The 24305-nt window shown below is 46.1% G+C and overlaps 1 protein-coding gene across 2 annotated transcripts in view; it reads left to right on the forward strand.

The window, feature by feature from the left end:
* LOC138662821 (oocyte zinc finger protein XlCOF22-like) overlaps positions 1–23642 on the forward strand; it is a 71823-nt gene extending 48181 nt beyond the window's left edge. Inside the window, exon 7 of one of the 2 annotated variants that reach the window (XM_069748785.1) lies at positions 20921–23642. In XM_069748785.1, the coding sequence (XP_069604886.1) occupies positions 20921–22176 (1256 nt within the window). In that variant the 3' untranslated portion in view covers positions 22177–23642. The remainder of the gene's footprint in view (positions 1–20920) is intronic. The other variant, XM_069748786.1, reaches the window with a different exon arrangement.
* Positions 23643–24305: the final 663 nt, after the last annotated feature.

The raw sequence follows: 24305 nt of genomic DNA on the forward strand, positions 1-24305 counted from the left end.
CTCACCTTTCCGAGGGCCCCTTGTAGTCCACGACAGCTTCCGGTCCCAGGGTTGGTATGAGTGCAGGACCTGTGATGACGTCGCGGTCACATGACCGTGACGTCATGGCAGGTCTTTCTAGCGCAGGCGCGCAGGGCCTGTGATGACGTCACAGTCACATGACCGTGACGTCAAGGCAGGTCCTTCTCCCATACCATCTTTGCCACCGGAACCAGCAACGGAAGATGGCGGCCGGCGCGAGCGACTACGGAGGGTGAGTATAGCAGGTTTTTTTTTATTATTATTTTTAACATTACATTTTTTTACTATTGATGCCGCATAGGCAGCGTCAATAGTAAAAAGTTGGGGACACACAGGGTTAATAGCGGCGGTAACGGAGTGCGTTACCCGTGGCATGACTCGGTCCGTTACCGCCGACATTAACCCTGTGTTAGCGGTGACCAGAGGAGAGTATGCGGGCGACAGGCACTAACTGCGGGGAGTAAGGAGCTGCCATTTTCTTCCGGACTGTGCCCGTCGCTGATTGGTCGCGGCAGCCATGACAGGTAGCTGGCGAGACCAATCAGCGAATGAATAGCCGTGACAGAAGGACAGACGGAAGTGACCCTTAGACAATTATATAGTAGATAATAAGATCTTCTTTCTTCTTTTCTTGGTAAAATAATTTAATGTCCATAATAATATAATAATAATATTGTTATATGTACTCAATAACATAATGATATACAAACATATACAAAGAAAGAAGAAAATGTGGCACTCACCAGCTTGTGCTGCGATGAAAAAGTCCTTTATTGCACCATAGCGTGGACTGAGGACATCATAGCTGTAGGGGAGAGCTCAGAGGCGGAGGGAAGGGCTGCTATGGGCAGTGTAGGGCTCCTAAGTGAATCCAGCCTGCTGAGTCTAGGGCCTCTGCAGGAAGAGGAACAGGCCATGGGGGGAGGGGGCATCCTGGGAGAGGAGCCACCAGGTAAGACCCCAGGACAGGAGTTCCCCACACCCGGGATGTCAGGAGGCCAGGGAAGTCTGCCTGACCTGGCAACTTTGTCAGGAGCCGAGGGGAAGCAGGCGCTGGTCGTGGCCACTGTCACCAGGAGTGGGAGCGCTGGAGCCCAAGGAGCCTCGCAGAGGTCCGACGGCTTACCCCTCTCCGACCAAGTGGCTGCCGACAATCGAAATATAAATACAAATATACAAGTGGCTGCCGAGTCAGACAGCAGCCAGGAGACAGGTCCCGGGGAGCTGACAGTGGATGTGCCAGTGTCGTCCATTCTCGCCACATCGAGTCAGGGATTTCAGGCAGCGTTGGAAGCTGACGCTAGCCTGAAAGCTCTCAAGGAGAAGGCGGCACAGCCTCCCGGGGAGTCAGACCACGAGTGGTCTGGGGCCAAGGACGGCTGTACCGGGTAACGGTCCAGCAGGCTTCACCGGAGGCGTGGCCCAGGAACCGACAGTTAGTGGTACCCTATCCGTTCAGGGTGGAATTGTTGCAGATAGCACACGAGATTCCCATGGTCAGACACCTAGGGATCGCTAGAACCAGGGCCAGGCTAGCGCAGCATTTTACTGGCCTGGAATGAGGACCGAGGTAATTGCCTACTGCCGTTCATGTGACACCTGTCAGAGGGTGGGGAAGGCGGGGCGGCTCCCCAAAGCCCCACTGGTAGCTCTGCCCATCATTGAAGAGCCTTTCTCGAGGGTGGCTGTGGATGTCATTGGACCTCTGTCCACTCCCAACCGCTCCAGAAAATGCTTCATATTAACGGTAGTGGACTATGCCACCCGGTACCCGGAGGCGGTAGCTTTGTCGTCCATTCGGGCTGACAAAGTGGCCACTGCCTTACTGGAGATCTTCTCCAGAGTGGGGTTTCCCCAAGATATGCTCACCGACCGAGGGACCCAGTTCATGTCACAGCTGATGGAGTCTCTCTGTAAGCAGATACAGGTGCAACATCTGGTAGCCAGCCCGTGTCGCCCACAGATCAATGGCCCGTGAGTGGTTCAATGGCACCTTAAAACAGATGCTTAAGATGTTGGTCGACTCCCACGGGAGAGACTGGAAGAGGTATCTCCGACACCTTCTATTCGCGTACCGGGAGGTTCCACAGGCCTCAACGGGGTTCTCCCCCTTTAAGCTCCTGTATGGGCGATGTGTGCAGGGGCCCCTTGCCCTGGTGAAGGAAGCATGGGAAGGAGATTTGGCCACCCCTGGAGTGTTGGTCATTGAGTATGTTGCGCGCTTCCGAGACAGAATGACGGCCTTGACACGGCTGGTGCATGACAATGTGGCCCAGGCCCAAGCTGACCAGAATGCTTGTGAGAGGACCTACCAGGTGGGTCAAAAGGTGTGGGTACTGGTCCCCGTCCCACAAAACAAGCTTCAGGCGGCCTGGGAGAGTCCATACCTCATGCACCAGCAGCTCAACGCCGTCACCTATCTGGTCACCCTGGGCCACGCCCGTGGAAGAGGAAGACCTTCCACAAGAACATGATACGGTTCTGCGTGGACTACCGGGGGCTCAATGCTGTGACGGTCACCGATGCGTACCCAATGCTGCGCATAGATGACCTGCTCAATCAGCTGGCCGGGGCCAAGTAACTGACCATCATGGATTTGAGCAGGGGATATTGGCAGATTCCCCTGACCTCTAAGGCACGGGAACGCGATGCCTTTATCACCCCATTTGGACTGTACAAGTCCACGGTGATCCCTTCGGCATGAAGAATGCCCCTGCCACTTTTCAGCGGATGGTCAACACGCTGCTCGAGGCACTGCAAGGGTATGCGACCGCATACCTGGATGACATTGCCATCTTCAGTCGCGCCTGGGAGGATCACCTAGAGAACCTGGCGCAGGTGCTCGAGCGGATCCAGCTAGCAGGCTTGACCATTAAGCCGGAGAAATGCCAGCTGGGTATGAGTGAGGTCCACTACCTGGGACACCGTGTAGGTGGGGGAGCTCTGAAGCCAGAGCCCGGGAAGGTGGATGCCATCACCTCCTGGCCCTCCCCCAGGACCATGAAGCAGGTGATGTCCTTCTTGGGGACCGCCGTGTACTATAGGTTTGTTCCACACTATAGTACCCTTGCCAAGCCCCTGACGGACCTCACAAAGAAGAAGAAGCTGCCTGTCGCAGTGGACTGGACAGTCGCCTGCGAGATAGCTTACTCAAAACCGCCCTTTCTAGCTCTCCCTTACTACAGGCAGCCGACTTCATGTGGCCGTTCGTACTACAGACCGACGCCAGCGACTTTGGCCTCGGTGCTGTGCTCAGCCCGGTCGACACTACTGGACATGAACACCCCGTTTTGTACCTGAGCCGGAAGCTCCTGCCGAGAGAAATGGCCGAGTGTAGTTACGTCACAGATTGGTGACGTGGGAGGAATCAGTTTCTTCACAAGTCCTTTCTGTCATAGTGCGCCTTAGTGTCACGGCTGTCCCAGAGGCAAAGGAAATTTTGTGAAACCGCCTTGAAGGCCATCAGGAAAGACACCATTTTGAAGTCTCCGATGACCTTCAATATTCATAGTCATCATACTTCAAGGCACTCAGCAACATCTTGACACTGGTCTAGTCCTCTTTGAGATACACAGAGTGAGCCATAGGGAGAGACGGGTAGTTTTTTCCGTTGTGAAGCAGCACGGCTTTGAGGCTTCGGGATGAACTGTCTATGAATAGGCGCCATTCCTTCAGGTTACAGGTGATATCTATAGCCTCAAAAAGCCCGGCCACATTGTTGCAGAAGCACAACCCATCTTCTCAACAGGAGTTGGAAAATGTTTGATGCTTTCTTTGATCTGTGGCTTGCACGGTTTCATCCAACAAGCTCCACTGCTTGAGCCTGGATGTCAGAAGCTCAGCATTGGACTTGGTAAGATGACTTTCTGGTTAGGAAAGTATGGCCTTCTCTCCTCAAACGCATCTGTGATAACATAATCTTGATCTCCAATATCTTCCTCGCTGTTCGACTTGCTGCTTTTTCCTGAAGATGGCTGATTCCTCTTCGGGGGAGTTGGAACAGGCATCTCAGGGCAGTGTGGTATTGGGGTAATGGAAGAAGGAATGTCTGGATAAACAATTTGAGGCACGTTCTTGCCTGTTCACCAATGTCCAATATAAATAATACTGGCACTTCCAATACACTATAAACAACACCAGGTTGCCCAAAGGGTAACCATAACGAAGAGATCCAGAATAGTATACAAAAAGGCTTTATTGGAAACAAAATAACATGCATAAAAATAGCCCAAGCACCCTAACATAAGGTGGAGGCTATGTGCAGTACATCATATTAAGACTATCATTAAACATGGTAGTGGTATCACAGTAACATATTTGGTTCTGTAACTCTTAAGCTGCCTAAGCATACCCAGGGTATAACATTAATAGTATATATAAACCATATGTGTGGCCATATCTACCTGCAGACTGCAGCACAGCGTTCCACCTCACCCCAACGTACGTTTCGCACCTGGCTTCTTCCAGGGGCGTTACTATGGTGGGTAACAGTGCGGGGTTTTATTCTAGCCCTTCGCCAATAATGAGCGGTCGGCAGGAGCATGTGATCGGGAGTGAATTAGAGCGGTAACCGGGCAAATGCGGCGCTTGCGTCACTGCCTGCTTCCTGTAATAAAGGTCATTTCCGGACCTGCGCTCCCTGGAACGCTCGCTGGAACGCAAACAATCCAGGAGTGAGCGCCCCCGGAAATGAACAGGGCAGGAGGCGGCGCATGCGCACTGCCATGGAAACAGAAAGCTCCGCCGCAAATAGAAGAAAGAGAGGGGAGGAACCTATAACTGTCAGGCCGGATAGTGACCATTGTATTAACGGAACAGGGGGAGACAGGGATGGCATTATAAATGGGAATAATTGTATATACTTGGGAGAGGATATATGAAAGGTCTTTTCCTCCATGTAAACATTATAAAAGTAAGTAAAGTGCTATCGTGACCATCATTAAAGTGACATCGTGCATACACTACAAAAAGGGGGCATGGTGTAACTATATAACGTGCCCTTATATCATAACACATAAGATGTGCCCATTTAACATGTAGTTCTTGTTATATAGAAATGGGTTTCATTATAATAAAATAATGTCCCCGTATATCACAAAAGTGCCGAAAGTGAACCATGACATACTATGTATATCATCTAATATATAAAGCTGAATGTGTGTGTGTGTGTGTGTGTATGTATGTGTGTATGTCCGGGATTGGCATCTGCACCGTCGCAGCTACAGCCACAAAATTTTGCACGGTCACACGTCTGGACCCCGAGAGCGTCATAGGCTATGTTGTGAGGCGAAATTTTAACCCCGCGCGTTCCAATTCACCAAACAATTTTGCCCCTATCTACATAATGGGGAAAAGTGAAAGGAAAAGTGTTGGAGGCAAATTGACAGCTGCCAGATGTGAACAAGGGGGACTTAAAGAATGAGAGTGATGGCGCCAAAGAGTATATACCGGACAGTTGCTAAGGTGGGGCCCCGACATGGGATACTCACCACACATGGGGATATGAACACACACAAAATGCGCCACACAGTACCACATGCTTGAATACATATTACCCTCAGCACACATTTCACCACACATACACCAACCTCGCCACATAAAAGTCGAAACACAAAAGTCGCCGCTCAAAACTCGCCATGCGCAAAACTCACCACATGCAAAAACTAGGCTCACGCAAAACTCGCCACAAGTGCAAATCTCACCTCATGGAAAACTCACCACACGCAAAACTTGCACACGCGCAAAAATTGCCACATGCACAAAAGTTGCAACACATGCAAAAGTTGCCTCACACAAAACTTGCAAAAGGCACCACACATAAAACTCGCCACGCGCAAAAACTCGCCATGCGCAAAACTTGCTGCACACAACTTGCTGCACTAACCTGTCACATGCAACTCGACACACAAAAAGTTGCTACACGCATGTTGCCACACAAAACTCATCTCACAAAAGTCGCTACATGCATGTCGCCACATGCAACTCAACACACACAACTTGACAAACGAAACTCGCCCTAAAACACACACAAGTCTGGTATTATCCTTCAAAAATAAAAATCTGATTAATAAGCAGACAAACTACAAGAGCAACAAATGTACCATATAGGAAATACGGCAGCTGTCAGTCACATGACCTGTCTATTATCTGTATGTGTGAGCTAATATATACTGCCAGGGGGAGGGCTTCCTGTTGGCTGGGGATTTATCAGGCTGCCAATTTAGCTTACAAATACTGAGGTAAAAATACTGAGTAAACAACATGTGAACGAGGTCTAATACAGGAGGAGATGACACACAGGTATATACTATATACAGGGGAGATGACACACAGGTATATACTATATAGAGGAGGAGATGACATACAGGTATATACTATATACAGGAGGAGATGACACACAGATATATACTATATACAGGGGAGAAGACACACAGGTGTATACTATATACAGGAGGAGATGACATACAGGTATATACTATAAACAGGGGAGATGACACACAGCAGGTATATACTATATACAGGGGAGATGACATACAGGTATATACTATATACAGGAGATGACATACAGGTGTATACTATATATAAGGGAGATGACAAACATGTATATACTGAGGTGAAAATGAGAGGTGTGAGGTGAAAATGAAAAGGTGTGAGTGCAAAATGAGAGGAGTGAGGGAAAATAGTGGAGTGATCGGAAAATGACAGATGTGAGGTCGAAATGACAAGTGTTAGGGGGGAATGAGAGGAGTGAGGGAGAAAATGAGAGATGTGAGGGGGAAAATGAAAGATGTGATTGGGAAAATGAGAGGCGTGATGGGAAAATAAGAGAAGTGAGGTGCTATAACTAACCACAGATATTTACTATGCCCAGGCAACGCCGGGCTCTTCAGCTAGTAGGTTATGAAATTCTTTAGTAAAAATCCTGGTCACGATAGCACTTTCCCATTTATAATGCCATCCCTGTCTCCCCCTGTTCCGTTAATACAATGGTCACTATCCGGCCTGACAGTTATAGGTTCCTCCCCTCTCTTTCTTCTATTTGCGGCGGAGCTTTCTGTTTCCATGGCAGTGCGCATGCGCCGCCTCCTGCCCTGTTCATTTCCGGGGGCGCTCACTCCTGGATTGTTTGCGTTCCAGCGAGCGTTCCAGGGAGCGCAGGTCCGGAAATGACCTTTATTACAGGAAGCAGGCAGTGACGCAAGCGCCGCATTTGCCCGGTTACCGCTCTAATTCACTCCCGAACACATGCTCCTGCCGACCGCTCATTATTGGCGGAGGGCTAGAATAAAACCCCGCACTGTTACCCTCCATAGTCACGCCCCTGGAAGAAGCCAGGTGCGAAACGTACGTTGGGGTGAGGTGGAACGCTGTGCTGCAGTCTGCAGGTAGATATGGCCACACATATGGTTTATATATACTATTAATGTTATACTCTGGGCATGCTTAGGCAGCTTAAGAGTTACAGAACCAAATATGTTACTGTGATACCACTACCATGTTTAATGATAGTCTTAATATGATGTACTGCACATAGCCTCCACCTTATGTTATGGTGCTTGGGCTATTTTTATGCATGTTATTTTGTTTCCAATAAAGCCTTTTTGTATACTATTCTGGATCTCTTCGTTATGGTTACCCTTTGGGCAACCTGGTGTTGTTTATAACGTTCTTGACTGTGCAATGTTTGGCAGGATCCACCATGCAGAAGTAGCAGTTGCTTGAGTGCTCAATTGGATGCTGTCACGAACCGGTGTTTGGTTGCCCCAGTTCTTTCTTCATGAGCTTTGTTTATATCCCACTTCCCATTTCCGGTTTGGAACTTGCAGCTCTCTGGCGCCCCCTTACCCTCAGGTTAGTCAGGGAAATACACCTAGGATAAGTAGTCACCAGAAAGGCTGCCTGGACATGTACCGGCTATTGGCCACGCTGCAGTGAGGGTGATATAATTATTCCCAGCCGCAGCTAGGCAATACACTTATAAACCCCTTTCCTACACTGCCAGCTTTATCCAACAAGCTCAGTACACTCCGCTGCCACCAGCTCCTATTACTATGATTAATAGTCACTATAATACTATATTGCCCAGCCACGTATTATATTGCCCAGCCACGTAGTATATTGCCCAGCCACGTAGTATATTGCCCAGTCACGTAGTATATTGCCCAGTCACGTACTATATTGCCCAGCCACATAGTATATTGCCCAGCCACATAGTATATTGCACAGCGACATAGCATACAGCACAGAGCCACGTTGTATACAGTACAGACAGGTAGTATATTGGCCAGTCCCTTGTAGTATATAGCAGCCATGTAGTATATAGTACTGCCCACGTAGTATATAGCAGCCATGTAGTATATAGTACTGCCCACGTGGTATATAGCAGCCATGTAGTATATAGTACTGCCCACGTAGTATATAGCAGCCATGTAGCCCACGCATTATTTAGCATTGCGGGCATATATCCCTGTTAAAAAAAAAAAAGAATTAAAATAAAAAATAGTTACATACTCACCCCTGGGATCCAACGGCGCTGTGGCAATGGGCGCTGCCGCCATCTTCCGTTCCCAGGATGCATTGCAAAATTACCCAGAAGACTTAGCGGTCTCGCGAGACCGCTGAGTCTTCTGGGTAATTTCACAATGCACAATGCATATATCAGGTTTTTGTTTTTTTTATTATTGTTAACATTACATTTTTTTACTATTGATGCCGCATAGGCAGTGTCACGATATTGTATGAAATATCATATAAGTTTAGTTTCTTTTGTTAGCCCAGGCTGTGGGCTAACCCCCCCCCCCCTTCCCTTTCACTCAGGCAAGAGCTTGTCTTGTCAATGCATGTGGGGGAGTTTTATGGAAGAAAGGTATTTAAGACTGGCATAGCTGCAGTGGAAAGTTGTGCTAGCTAAAACCGTTCTGATTCCCTTCTGTAAATGCAAGAATTTTTGTTCTAATATTGTAAGATTCTGGGCCAACGAATTGGGCTAAGAGAATAATAAATACCTATTGCTAACATTCATCGGCTGTTCTGTCAGCCACTCTAAACATGAGCTTTTAACTCCATCAGGTAAAAAGTAGGGATTTCTCTGTAATTATGCATCACAAATAGGACATATTTGATCTCATTAGAATGCCAATGTTAATACGAGATGACTGCTGGGTTTGTTATGACTATGACATGTTCTGTAGCGGAGTTACAGGCATTAGACAAATTTAGGTTAAATTTAGTTAAACTGAAGAGATAGGAGGGTCTGGGTAAGCCAGCCCTGTTGGTGATGTCACAGGCTGCGGTTTATAAGTTATGCCAGACCCCAGCAGTTTTAGTTTTACCTGGGAAGCCCTGACTGCCAGTCCTAATGCATTGGGACATATGAAACTAGCCTGGTTGCCTGCAATTCTCTGAACACACATGTAAGTGTTGATTTCTCATGTAATCCCTGTTTTTTTTTATAATTACCTTGTACATATTTTCATTTGTCTCATATTGTAACATCTTTATATAACTGTTTATAAACACTTCCTGAAACTTTTGACGGAGTATAATATTTAATACTAGATTCGTTCTTCCTGTTCTAAAACGTACCCTAAGTCTTCTGAAGGTAATTACGCTACTGATTTGGGTTAGCTTCGGACCCGTTTAATCGAAGCTGGTGGCAGCATACGTTTGTACTGGGTAGTTGAGAGTTGTTGTAGCGACTGCGGCGTTGATAATTATTGTTCCTGCCTGAGTGGGAGTAGTTATATTGCCTTGCTGCAGCGTGCCCAATAGCCAGTACATAGCAGGCAGCCTTTCTGGCGACTAATTACCCTAGGTGCAGTACCTAATCTGACCTGAGAGTAAGGGGGGCGCCAGAGAGCTGCAAGTTTCAAGTGGAACTGTAAGCGGGATATACATAAATCCCTGCAGTTCGTGGTATATTGCAGAGCAGTGGGATACCTAAAATAAGCCCCTGCTGTAAACTAAAAGGTCAATAGCCTTGTGTGTGTTTTTTCATCACATTGTGGAGTAGAGGGATAACTAAGATAAGCCCCCCTGCACATGTGATAGCCGTCTGTTGGCCTAAAGTCACCCCGATCTGTGACGTGGGGGTGACGGTCACGGTGTGAATCGTGACAAATTGGTGGCAAGGTGGTGGGATCTTAGAGCATTAGTGATGTGGTTTGTGTGATCATTCCTCTCACTAAAAACTTGCAAAGTTCTTGCGAGAACTCTGCGTAAATACGTTTGGAGAACGAACTCAGTGTTTATGTTAAATATGCTTATATTGCACATTTATTTAATCAGGGCTATTCACCTGGTGCTTACGCTTAAAGAAAAAATGTCATGATATTCTCATAAAAAAAGTAGTGGTTTATTGAATTGTCCACAGAAAAACCACATTGCAGCAAAACATAAAAGTAGATGAAATAGTTACGAACAGATTGTCTATTTGTATATATCAGCACTTGTTACTCGTCTTTCCCAAAGTTCTGAATAGCAAAACCCGTCTGTGTGAACTCTGAAATCATCATGGCCACCAGCTGTTGCTTCCTTGTGTGACTTGTCTGACGTCCATAGAGAATGATGGTGAAGGCAGGAGGTGGCAGCTCCCACGTGACAAAAGGCCCCCCACCCTCCTAAGAGACGTTATTTATATGTCCAACAGACCACGTGTTCCCCTTTATATGACATTGACTCTTAGCTACATACACAGAAATAGCTTTTGGTAATGTCAGCAAGAAGCAATGTGCTCAGTACAGAATAAGAATAATTCAATTTATAATTAATATTTAACAGTTTATTAGTCCTGAGACAATTGTGTGTACTGGTAATTATCCCTTCCCTTTCTCTTTGTTTTTCTGTCCTATCTTTTATTTGGCAACCATGGTTGTGCTGGGAGAAACCTTTTATGAGCAGCAGACCAGAGACTCCCTTACTGCCTTATGCAAGTCACAGCACATTGACTTTGCAGGCAAAAATAAAGCCCAACTGGTCGCAGATCTGGTGCAATGGGAAGCCGCTCTAGACCACTCTCAGAGCCCAGTGGCCGCAGAAGCCAGCACAAGCGAACATGGTGCTGCAGCAGATGTCCAACCACTGAATACGGGCCCGACTAACAACCAGGGCGAATTGGACCCCCACCTGCTGGCAGCCTTGAAAGAATTCCCCACTGACGACCATGAGGGACATCGACAGCTGATTCAGCAATACCGGCAGGAGGCCGAGGCCCGAGCCGAGCGAGAGGCTGAGAGAGCCGAGCGGGAGGCTGAGAGAGCCGAGCGGCAAGCGGAGCGGGAGTACCAGTTTCAGATAGCCTGGCTGCCAATGCCGGGGTCATCCCAGTCCAGGCGTCAGCCCAGCAGTGCTCAGATACCGAAGCCCCGGCCCGATCACTTTCCTGTTATGGAAAAGGACGGGGACTTGGACACTTTTCTGCGGGCCTTTGAGAAATCCTGCAGGCAGTACCAGCTGCCTACAGAAGAATGGGCACGATACCTGACACCAGGGCTGAGAGGCAAAGCTCTGGAGGAGTTTGCTGCCCTCCCTCAAGAACAAAATGGTGACTATGAGGCCATCAAGCAGGCCCTGGTAGCAAAGTACCAGCTTACACCTGAGGTTTAACGTAGAAAGTTCCAGAACCTCCAACGTGGCCCACACGACAGCTACGGCGATGTGATGCATGGACTCAGGACCCACTTTAACCAGTGGATCCAAGGACTGTCAGTGACCACCTTTGAGCAGCTGGGAGACCTTATGATCAAAGACCAGTTCTTACATCTTTGCCCAGCTGACGTGCGACAGTTCGTTATGGACAGAGAACCCAAAGACGTGACGAAAGCAGCGCAGATTGCCGATGCCTATGAGGCCAACCGTAGATCGGAAGTGCGGAAGCCAGTCACCACCAGCTGGAGAGGGGGTAAGCCTGCAACCAACGCCAGTACCCCTGCCAGCCAACACAACAGAGGTCCTGTCCCCATGGCCAACAGCACCAGACCTACCACCGAACCTCGCCAGTGTTTCTACTGCAAACGGACTGGTCATATCAGTCCTCAATGTCCAGACAAGCAGAAGAACCCCCCAACCAAGGCCCCAGGGCCTAACACAGCAGTTCTTTTGGTGGGTGGTGTGGTTGGGAGGGTGTGTGACAACGTACAGCACGTCACTGTGGGAGGCCATGTTGCTACAGGCCTCAAGGACACCGGGGCTGAACGAACCCTCATCCGACCAGAACTGGCAGCCCCTGAAGAAATCATTCCGGGGAAAACCCTAACTGTCACTGGGATTGGGGGCATCAGCTGTCCCTTACCAATGGCCCGGGTTTATATTGATTGGGGTGCCGGGAGCGGGGTGAAGGAAGTGGGGCTGTCTGATAATTTGCCCACTGATGTGTTGGTGGGGACTGGTTTGGGGAGGATGGTTGCATACTACGTCCCTGACACCCCTCCCCAATCTGCAAATAAGGATAACATTAACCATGATGATGATGGGAAATCGCATGTGTTACCTGACCATGCTTTATCTTGTAATGATGCATCTGATAACCATTTTTTCCCTAAGATTGATGGTGGAAATGTTGTACATGTGCCATCGGAGCCTGATAATGATTTTTCTGTGAAAGTTGATGTGTCCATAGGTACAGGAGTGCTCAGCCATGTCGCTCTGCGAAGTGAGACGGCTGAGGAACCCCTAGCAGGGGCAAGTGTCGGTGCTACAGGAAATGGGGAGATGCATGGGAACCGTGGGGAAGGTGATGCCATGCAATTGACCAGTGCCACCGAGGAAGTTAACTGGCCCATAAGTAGCAATGCTCCTGAGGTAATGGGGGTGGATGGGGAGGTAGAGCCCATAGCAGCGCCGGCTGATGGGTCTGTAGAAATCCCCGGGGAGACAGCCTACGTAGCTGCTGTCACCCACAGTCAGAGGGCCCGGAACGCAGATAACTGCCTTCCGGACCCTCCTCAGTCATCATTGTGACTGAACCAGAGGTGGACCCAGAGCAGGTCCAAAAGGGTTCCCGTGGGGAAGGGACCCTGGCATCGCTTCTGGCTTCCCCTAGCCAGGAGTTTCGGGCTGCTCTGCGCACAGATGCGAGCCTAGAGAGTTTGAGACAACTCGCTGAGACGCCCACCTCCGTGACTGAGAAGGAGAGGGTGTTCTGGGAACGAGGAAGGTGGTACCGGGAGACAGTACCCGGAAACTCGCAAAAGGAGTGGTTGAGGGAAAGACAGCTGGTCGTCCCGCAGCAATTCTGGGTTGAGTTGTTACGGATGGCCCATGAGATCCCGCTAGCTGGACACTTGGGGATCAGCAAAACTAAGGCCCGGCTGTCTCAACACTTCTATTGGCCTAAGATGGGGACAGATGTGTCAAACTACTGCTGCTCCTGTATCACCTGTCAACGAGTGGGGAAGGCGGGGCCTGCTCTTAAGGCTCCCCTGATCCCTTTGCCAGTGATAGAGCAGCCTTTCTAGAGAATCACAGTGGACATTGTGGGCCCGCTGGCCATCCCCAGCAGCTCTGGAAAGCAATACATCCTTACTGTGGTCGACTACGCTACCCGGTACCCAGAGGCAGTAGCTCTGTCGTTAACTAGGGCAGATAAGGTGGTGGATGCCCTGTTGGCCATCTTTTCACGTGTAGGATTTCCCAGAGAGATGCTTACTGATGAAGGGACCCAATTTATGTCTCGCCTAATGGAGGCTCTCTGTAAGAGAATGCAGGTGAAGCACCTGGTATCGAGTGCGTATCACCCACAGACCAATGGCTTGTGTGAACGCTTCAATGGTGCCCTCAAACAGATGCTACGCATGCTGGTTGAGACCCAAGGGCGCGACTGGAAGCGGTATCTCCCACACCTGCTATTCGCTTACCAAGAGGTTCCGCAGGCCTCGACGAGGTTCTCCCCCTTCAAGCTTCTGTACGGCAGGCGAGTCCGGGGACCCCTTGGGTTGGTAAGAGAATCCTGGGAAGAGGAGCCGAACCCTTCTGAAGTGTCTATAGTGGAGTATGTCATGCGCTTCCGTGACAAGATGCAGACCTTGACGCAGTTGGTTTATGACAACATGACGCAGGCTCTGGCTGACCAGAAGCACTGGTACGACCAGAACGCCCGGGAGCGGACCTACCACATGGGTAAAAAGGTGGGGGTGCTTGTCCCCGTACCAAGGGATAAGCTTCAGGCAGCCTGGAAGGGCCCGTACGTCGTCCACCAACAGCTCAACCCGGTCACCTACGTGGTCACGCTTGACCACGCTCGGGGTAGGCGAAAGGCCTTTCACGTCAACATGATGAAGGCTCATCACGAACGTGAACCTTTCGTTATACCGGTCTGCAGCTTACCCGAAGATGGGGAGGAAGACACCCTCCTGGACATGCTGGTCCAAGCCAAGGCCGGTGGGTCCATTGAGGATGTGGAGGTAAGCACCTCACTAATCGAACCCCAGCGGTTGCAGTTGCAAACCACACTGGAACCCTTCGAGGCCGTTTTCTCCAACCGGCCTGGAAGGACTGAGTTCGCAGTCCACGAGGTGGACACCGGGAATCACACCCCACTACGGCGAACACCCTATCGAATCTCTGACCAGGTGCAGCAGGTTATGCACCAGGAGAGCGATGAGATGTTACAGCTGGGGGTGATTCGACGGTCAAAGAGCGCGTGGGCCCCCAGCTGTACCCACCATTCTATCCTCTACACAAATTGAAACATTGGCTAAAGGTTTAAACTTTGTTCCCACTGGCAATTTCAATCTATTCGAGACTATCAAAGATGTCAATAAATTTACTCGTCTTCTTACTGTCAAAAGACATTTTTTTTCAGACAATCAAAATGACCTCAATCCTGGCAGCAAAAAATCATATTGTACCAGGGAAAATAATGCGTCTCTTTCCTTTATGGAACAATGTACTTTACTCACTTTAACTTCTCTTCAGGAAGAAAATTTTGCCGAGAATAAAATAAAGGACGAGGATGTGCAGGTGCTTTCATCTAATCCGGCATATTATCCCCTCCAATCAAGGGTTCCTGCCTTAGACCTTTTTCAGACTCTGGTCGAACAAGATTTGAAAAAATTACATGCTGAAACCCGGAGTGCAAACCACCGAAGTAACCCGAGTAGAGACCAATCTCAGGCTGTTAGAGATTTACAACGTAATTACAACTTGACAGTCCGCCAGTTGGACAAAGGGGGCTGTATAGTAGTCATAGACACTGCTTTGTATTGTAAGTTGATAATGTCTATTATACGGGATACTAGCACATATACTTCTTTAAGATCTGACCCCACTTTATCCTTTAAATATGACATGACTGAAATACTCAATAAAGCACAGAGATTGGGGGTTATCAGCAATAAGATTTACAAATGGCTACTGCCTGAACATTCAATTACTCCCATTTTCCATGGGCTCCCAAAAACGCATAAAAACGTTTTCCCCCCACCGTTATGACCTATAATTTCTGGGATGGGTTCTCTTAATGAAAACCTCAGTCATTTGATTGACGAGTATCTCCAACCTTTGATCCCAAGAATTCCAGGGTACCTTAAAGACACCTCAACAGTTTTAAAGGTTTTTCATACTTTTCAATGGTGTCATAATTATTCTTTTGTAACTTGCGATGTCACAAATTTATATTCATGCATTCTCCATTCTTTGGCTATGACAGCAATTGAACATCATCTAAGTACGTATAGTAGCTATTCAGATTCATTGAAATGGTTCATTCTTGCGTCTCTACATTATTTACTAAAGCATAATTTTTTTATGTTTCAAAATGAGTACTTCATCCAGACCATGGGTGCTCCTATGGGGTTTAAATTCTCCCCATCTTTAGCCGTTTTATTTATGGCATGGTGGGAAGAAACCTACATATTCACAGATGATAATCCATTTCTCCCATACCTTAATTGGTATGGGAGATTTGTGGATGATATTCTGCTAATTTGGCAAGGGGGTGTGACTAAGTTTTCTGATTTCATGCTCTATTTGAATAATAACAAGTGTAACCTGCGTTTCACCAGCGGCATTCCATCGGACGAAGTTTCATTTTTGGATGTGCTCCTTACAGGTAGCAATACAACACATAGGGTTAATACTTCTCTTTATAGAAAAGACAATTCTGGAAACACTATCCTGATGTCTTCAAGTGCACACCCTCGACATACCATTCATGCCATTCCTAGGGGTGAGCTCACGAGAGCGAGAAGAATTTGCTCTAGTGAGGAAAGTTTCCACAAGGAAAGTCATCTTATTTCTGATAGATTATTTGATAGGGGATATAAACAATCTTATATAAGACATGCATTCAGACATGTTTCCAAAATTCCACGTGCTGATTTATTGTATTCTGACAGTGAAAATGCAAGTGCCGCTCCTGAAACGCAGATTACTTTTTTTACTGCTTATAGCAGTCAGTACAATAAAATTAAACAGATCATTCTTAAATATCTCCCTGTAGTCAATCAGGACAAATCTTTATGCACAATTCTTCAGAATGGATGCAGAGTAGTGGCTAGGAGAGGTTGCGCACTGGGGAATATTTTGTCTCCCAGTATGGTGCGCCAGAAAAAAACTCCCACATCATGGCTATCAATAAAAGGTTTTTTTAAATGTTCTGGTAACAGATGTAATGTCTGCCAATTTGCAGACAACAAAAGAACTACTTTTTCCTCGAATCACAATGTTACTTATAATATAAAATCATTTATTAATTGTGATTCTGACCACGTCATATACTGCATAAAATGTAAGGCTTGCAACATTTGTTATATAGGTTACACCACAAGGAAAATCAAAAAAAGAATCTCAGAACACATAGCAAATATAAATAACAATAATTCAGGCTATTCTGGGGCTACGAAACACTTTATTTCTGTACATAAAGGAGACCTATCAGATTTTTCATTTTTTGGCATAGAAAGGGTTAGTCAGTCACCTAGAGGTGGAGATTGGAAGAAACAATTAGCACTGCGGGAAGCCTTTTGGATTCTGACTTTAGACACTAAACATCCACACTGTATGAATTACAGGAATGACCTTTTTTACATATATTGAACTAACAGACAGATCTTGCAACAATTTAAAGTATATATGCAATTTCAGTGTATTTGAAATAGGAGAAAAAGTCTTGTTATGTGTGTTTAGCTGCAGCTTTTCTCAATGTAATTGATTGCTATGTCTGTGATTGGTTCCTTGCTATATATAAACCTGTTCATCTATATGGTATTAGTTCCTATGACTAAGGGCGCCGTGGTGCGCCAGAAACGCGTCAGGCAGAGAGAGTCTCCCTCTCTCTTTTTTAATATGGTTTTTAAAATGCTTCAATAAATTTTGGATATTTTATTTACACTGGATGGACGTGCTGGATATTCCCTTTTCCTTTCTTCTACCTGGGACACCGGATATGCGGGGGCACCATGAAGCCAGAGCATGGCAATGTTGACGGGTTGGCCCACCAGGGTGAACCTACTGAGGTGCGCATGGAGGAGCACCATGAGGTCCTGCCTCCGTAGCGCACACCCAAAGGGGGAGGTGTCACGATATTGTATGAAATATATAAGTTTAGTTTCTTTTGTTAGCCCAGGCTGTGGGCTAAACCCCCCCCCCCCCTTCCCTTTCACTCAGGCAAGAGCTTGTCTTGTCAATGCATGTGGGGGAGTTTTATTGAAGAAAGGTATTTATGACTGGCATATCTGCAGTGGAAAGTTGTGCTAGCTAAAACCGGTCTGATTCCCTTCTGTAAATGCAAGAGTCTTTGTTCTAATATTATAAGATTCTGGGCCAACGACTTGGGCTAAGAGAATAATAAATAACAATTGCTAACATTCATCAGCTGTTCTGTCAGCCACTCTAAACATGAGCTTCCAACTCCATCAGGTAAAAAGTAGGGATTTCTCTAATTATGTATCACAAATAGGACATATTTGACCTCATTAGAATGCCAATGTTAATACGAGATGACTGCTGGGTTTGTTATGACTATGACATGTTCTGTAGCGGAGTTACAGGCATTAGACAAATTTAGGTTAAATTTAGTTAAACTGAAGAGATAGGAGGGTCTGGGTAAGGCAGCCCTGTTGGTGGACATGTTCTGTAGCGGAGTTACAGGCATTAGACAAATTTAGGTTAAATTTAGTTAAACTGAAGAGATAGGAGGGTCTGGGTAAGCCAGCCCTGTTGGTGATGTCACAGGCTGCGGTTTATAAGTTTTGCCAGACCCCAGCAGTTTTAGTTTTACCTGGAAGCCCTGACTGCCAGTCCTAATGCATTAGGACATATGGAACTAGACTGGTTGCCTGCAATGCTCTGAACACATGTAAGTGTTGATTTCTCATGTAATCCCTGTTTTTTTTTATAATTACCTTCTACATATTTTCATTTGTCTCATATTGTAACATCTTTATATAACTGTTTATAAACACTTCCTGAAACCTTTGACGGAGTATAATATTTAATACTAGATTCGTTCTTCCTGTTCTAAAACGTACCCTAAGTCTTCTGAAGGGAATTACGCTACTGATTTGGGTTAGCTTCGGACCCGTTTAATCGAAGCTGGTGGCAGCATACGTTTGTACTGGGTAGTTGAGAGTCGTTGTAGTGACTGCGGTGTTGATAATTATTGTTCCTGCCTGAGGGGGAGTAGTTATATCGCCTCGCTGCAGCGTGCCCAATAGCCAGTACATAGCAGGCAGCCTTTCTGGCGACTAATTACCCTAGGTGCAGTACCTAATCTGACCTGAGAGTAAGGGGGGAGCCAGAGAGCTGCAAATTTCAAGTGGAACTGTAAGCGGGATATACATAAATCCCTGCAGTTCGTGGTATATTGCAGAGCAGTGGGATACCTAAAATAAGCCCCTGCTGTAAACTAAGAGGTCAATAGCCTTGTGTGTGTTTTTTCATCACATTGTGGAGTGGAGGGATAATGAAGATAAGCCCCCCTGCACATGTGATAGCCGTCTGTTGGCCTAAAGTCACCCCGATCTGTGACGTGGGGGTGACGGTCACGGTGTGAATCGTGACAGTCAGCATCAGTAGTAAAAAAGTTGGGGGCACACAGGGTTAATAGCGGCGGTAATGGAGTGCGTTACCCGCGGCATAACGCGGTCCATTAACGCCGGCATTAACCCTGTGTTAGCGGTGGCTGGACGTGAGCATGCTGGCGCCGGGCAGTGACTGCGGGAGTAAGGAGCGGCCATTTTCTTCCGGACTGTGCCCGTTGCTGATTGGTCGTGGCTGTTTTGACGCGACCAATCAGCGACTTGGATTTCCTTGACAGAGGCCGCGACCATTGAATATCCGTGACAGAAAGGACAGACAGACAGAAAGAAGGAAGTGACCATTAGACAATTATATAGTAGATTATAGAAATTTAAAAGCATGAAATTGAACACATTACTTAATACATATTTTACTATAGTGCATTGACATATGTGAAAATTTTGTCACTTGCAACTCCTTAAACTGTACTAGAATTAAATCATTGAAATTCTATAAAATAAAGCACTGCCACCTAAATGTACCTTCACACTGAATGATATCATTAGCGATCCGTGACGTTGCAGCGTCCTGGCTAGCGATATCGTTGAGTTTGACCCGCAGCAGCGATCAGAATCCTGCTGTGCCATCGTTGGTCGGAGCAGAAAGTCCAGAACTTTATTTCGTCGCTGGACTCCCTCAGACATCGCTGAATCGGCGTGTGTGACGCCGATTCAGCGATGTCTTCACTGATAACCAGGGTAAACATCGGGGGTTACTAAGCGCAGGGCCGCGCTTAGTAACCCGATGTTTACCCTGGTTACCAGTGTAAATGTAAAAAAAACCAAACACTACATACTTACATTCCGGTGTCTGTCCCCCGGCGCTGTGCTTTCCTGCACTGACTGTCAGCGCCGGCCAGCCGTAAAGCAGATTACAGCGGTGATGTCACCGCTGTGCTTTACGGCTGGCCGGCGCTCACAGTCAGTGCAGGAAAGCACAGCCCCGGGCGACAGACACCAGAATGTAAGTATGTAGTGTTTGTTTTTTTTACATTAGCACTGGTAACCAGGGTAAACATCTGGTTACTAAGCGCGGCCCTGCGCTTAGTAACCCGATGTTTACCCTGGTTACCCGGGGACTTCGGGATCGTTGGTCGCTGGAGAGCTGTCTGTGTATCGCTGCAGCGTCGCTAAATGTGACGGTACCTTAAATGAGCAGCAATTGTTCACCTTCCCTTCAAGAGTTTTCTTCCAATATTCGCATGTGAAATGAGGTGGCCAGGACTTGTCTTGATCCCCGACAGGCATGCTGAAATATGCCTTGTAGACCTCGCACATCTTACAACTGCTTTCATGGAATACTTTCTTGCTCTTGTCTTTATAAATTGTTCACACACATAGCAAAATGCATCTGCTGTGTGAAAACAACCTCTTGATGTCCTCTAAAAAAAAATAATTGCTCTTTAACTACGATCCGTTATTCTCTTACTCAGAAATAACATAAACTGAAATGTTGGTTCGAGTCACCTGTGCTTTTATACTTGTGTGACTACTACTGAACAGTCAGAGAATGTTCTAAAAGTTTCCAGATAGTTCTGGAAAATGGTAGAAACTTCTGCACAATTCTAGCACTTCAAGAATATTCTAGAAGACTACTCAGTATTGAACATGAATCGAGATTTTTACTGAAAACAGACAAATTTCAAAATGTCATTGTCCAGATCACAGAAGCAAAGTTTTGGTGGAACAACAACTATTTTCTATTTGATTTAGGCATAATGAGTTAGGAAAACACACTTTCTACCCAGGAAAAAAAATTGTTACATAGTGTAATTAAAGTTTTTTACATAGATTGCCATTTTTATAGACAGTTTAAGTAGAAATGTTCAAAAATATAAAACTAAAGGATATTTTATTAAAAAAATAATTGTTTTTTATCTTAGCAGATGATTATACCAAGAGATCAGAGGGACAGTTGACATCTTCAATTTTTAAATCTGATGATCTTAAGATCCTACAAGATACAACTGAAGTGATTGCTGTTATTCCAGATATATCATCATCCATTCACAGCAAAGATCTGTCATCTGATCCTATGAAACAGGTCCCATCTTCTGATTCATTACTGACTACGAAAGAAAATCAAAGTCACAAAAGAGGCATTAAAAAACAAACTGCTCCTAAAGAAAAGAAGTCATTTTCATGTTCAGAATGTGGGAAATGTTTTATCAAGAAATCACATTTTGTTACTCACCAGAGAATTCACACAGGAGAGAAGCCTTTTTCCTGTTCAGAATGTGGGAAATGTTTTGCCCACAAAGGGAATCTTGTTGCACACCAAATAACTCACACAGGGGAGAAGCCTTTTTCATGTTCAGAATGTGGGAAATGTTTTAGACACAAAGGGAATCTTGTTTTACACCAAGTAACTCACACAGGGAAGATGCCTTTTTCCTGTTCAGAATGTGCAAAATGTTTTGCACGTAAATCACATTTTGTTAGACATCAAAGAACTCACACCGGGGAGAAGCCTTTTTCATGTTCAGAATGTGGAAAATGTTTTAACCGGAAATCAGAATTGGTTATTCACCATAGAACTCACACAGGGGAGAACGCTTTTTCCTGTTCAGAATGTGGAAAATGTTTTAACAAGAAATCAGAATTGGTTATTCACCATAGAACTCACACGGGGGAGAAGCCTTTTTCCTGTTCAGAATGTGGGAAATGTTTTAACAAGAAATCAGAGTTGGTTACTCACCATAGAACTCACACTGGAGAGAAGCTTTTTTCCTGTTCAGAATGTGGAAAATGTTTTGTACATAAATCACTGCTTGTTACTCATCATAGAATTCACACAGGGGAGAAGCCTTTTTCCTGTTCAGAATGTGGGAAATGTTTTGGACATAAATCACAGCTTGTTACTCACCATAGAACTCACACAGGGGAAAAGCCTTTTTTCTGTTCAGAATGTGGGAAATGTTTTGGACATAAATCACTGCTTGTTACTCACCAAAGAACTCACACAGGGGAGAAGCCTTTTTCCTGTTCAGAATGTGGGAAATGTTTTGGACATAAATCACTGCTTGTTATTCACCATAGAACTCACACAGGGGAGAAACCTTTTTCCTGTTCAGAATGTGGGAAATGTTTTGGACATAAATCACTGCTTGTTACTCACCAAAGAATTCACACAGGGTAGAAGCCTTTTTCCTGTTCAGAATGTGGAAAATGTTTTAACCAGAAATATAATCTTGTTAGACATCAGAGCAGTCACACAGAGGAGAAGCCTTTCACATTTTCTTAAAGTGGGAAATATTTTACTTGGAAATCAACTGTTAATAAACATCAGAGACATCACATAGGGGAGAAGCCTTTTTATGTTCATAATGTTGGAATAGTTATAACCAAAATTGGATCTTCTTAAATGGGTTGTCTATTGTCATTCCTCATGTTTACTGAAAAAAAGGATAAAACTGAACTTTATTAATTCCAAATGTAAAACTATACCTATACGATTTTCCTGTAATTCATTTCTCACACTCTAGGTATAATAATGACTTTTCCCTGTGTGGGATTTTTGATGTTTATAAAGGTTGACAATTAGTTAGACAAGCCCTTCTCATTCCTCATGTTTGGTCCTCTTATTTGCTGGCACAGTTTCAGTGGTGTTGGCGCTTGTGTTCTTGGGGCTCTTTTGAGGTTTTTACGTCATGTGAGCCCTGTGCTCAATCAGCGCTGACGTCACTGTCCCCACCTTCGGACAAAGCAACCATCATGAGGCAGTCAGAGAGCAGCCACGGCCCTGGCTTCCTGTTGAGGAGCAAACATGAGGAATGAGAAGTAATGCTACTTGATCTTGTCTCCATACTTACCCTTTTTGTAAATACTGAATGAAAGGCACTTGTTAAGTCTAAAAATAGTTTGCATGCCTCTGTATAAAGAGACTCGTAGAGAGAAACAGCCAGAGAGATCCTGCCAAGACATCCATACATCTCAAAAGGACCAGAGACTGGACAGCAGCAATTTTACATCATTGCTCCATTACGAGGGACACTGATCTATCATTCTATAGAAAACAACCTAGGGGTTTTCAGCCTCGGTTGGAAGAATACCGATCTTCTCCATTGACCATCGCTGAACCATGGATATGTTTGGAGAAGATAGGTTGTGAACTTTAGATCAACTGACCTTGTGTGGATTCAATTGACTGTCATCTTCCTACACTTGTTGTTACCTCCTCTCTGTGTGCGTGCCACAGGTGGAGTAACCAACCCTGGAATATGAAGCCAGGTTGTGATCCTCAGATCAACTGGCCTTTTATGGACTGGCACCTTCCTACACTTATCGTTACCTCCTCACTGCATGCGTGCCACAGGTGGAGTAACTGACCCTGGAATATGAAGCCAGGTTGTGATCCTCGAATCAGCTGGCCCTTGTATAGACTGTCATCCCCCTATGCTTGTCACTACCTCCTCTCTGTGTGCGTGCTACAGGTGAGGTAGCGACCCTGGAAGATCTGTAGTCACAGATGCTATTATCCTGGCGAGTCAGCGGAAGGGTGAAACTCTAATATGCACCATCTTGGGTACTGTCTTTGGACTGTTCTATGTGTTATCTGCCTGGTTTTCTGGTTCAATAAAGCATTGCCACACCGTTTAACCCTCACCCTGTTGCCTGAGTAGTGTTTTGCCCATTGTCACTAATCCCACCGAGCTGCCACCAATTGGTCACGGATCGGGGGTGACCTTTGGCCAGCACACGGCTGTCACATGGCCAGGGGGGCTTATCTTAGTTATTCTGCCACTGCGAAGATGTGATGAAAACACAAACAAGGCTATTGACCTATCAATTTACCACAAGGGCTTATTTTAGTTATCTCACTGCTGCTACAATATATCACAAACTGCAGGGATTTATGTATATCCCACTTTCCAATTCCGCTTCGGATTTTGCAGCTCTCCGGTGCCCCCCTTACCTTCAGGTCAGTCAGGGAGCTACACCTAGGATAATTGGTCACCGGATGGGCCGCTTCACTGTGGTCTGGCTAGCAGGCATGCTGCAGCGAGGGAATTATATATGCTCAGGCCGCAGCCAGACAATAGCTTATAAAACCCCGTTCCATTGTTGCCAGCTGTACCACCCTAGCCCAGAACACACTTTGCTGCCACCAGCTCAGATTTCTCCACAGAGGGGTTCAGAGCCAACCCAAATTAGTAGCGTAATTCACTTCAGAAGACTTAGGGTACGTTTTAGAGCAAGTAAACGAAGCTAGTAAATATTATAACTTTTACTCCATAAAAAGATTAGGCAGTGTTTATAAAAGTTCAA

Source organism: Ranitomeya imitator, chromosome 2 (assembly GCF_032444005.1).
Source record: "Ranitomeya imitator isolate aRanImi1 chromosome 2, aRanImi1.pri, whole genome shotgun sequence".
NCBI lineage: Eukaryota > Metazoa > Chordata > Amphibia > Anura > Dendrobatidae > Ranitomeya > Ranitomeya imitator.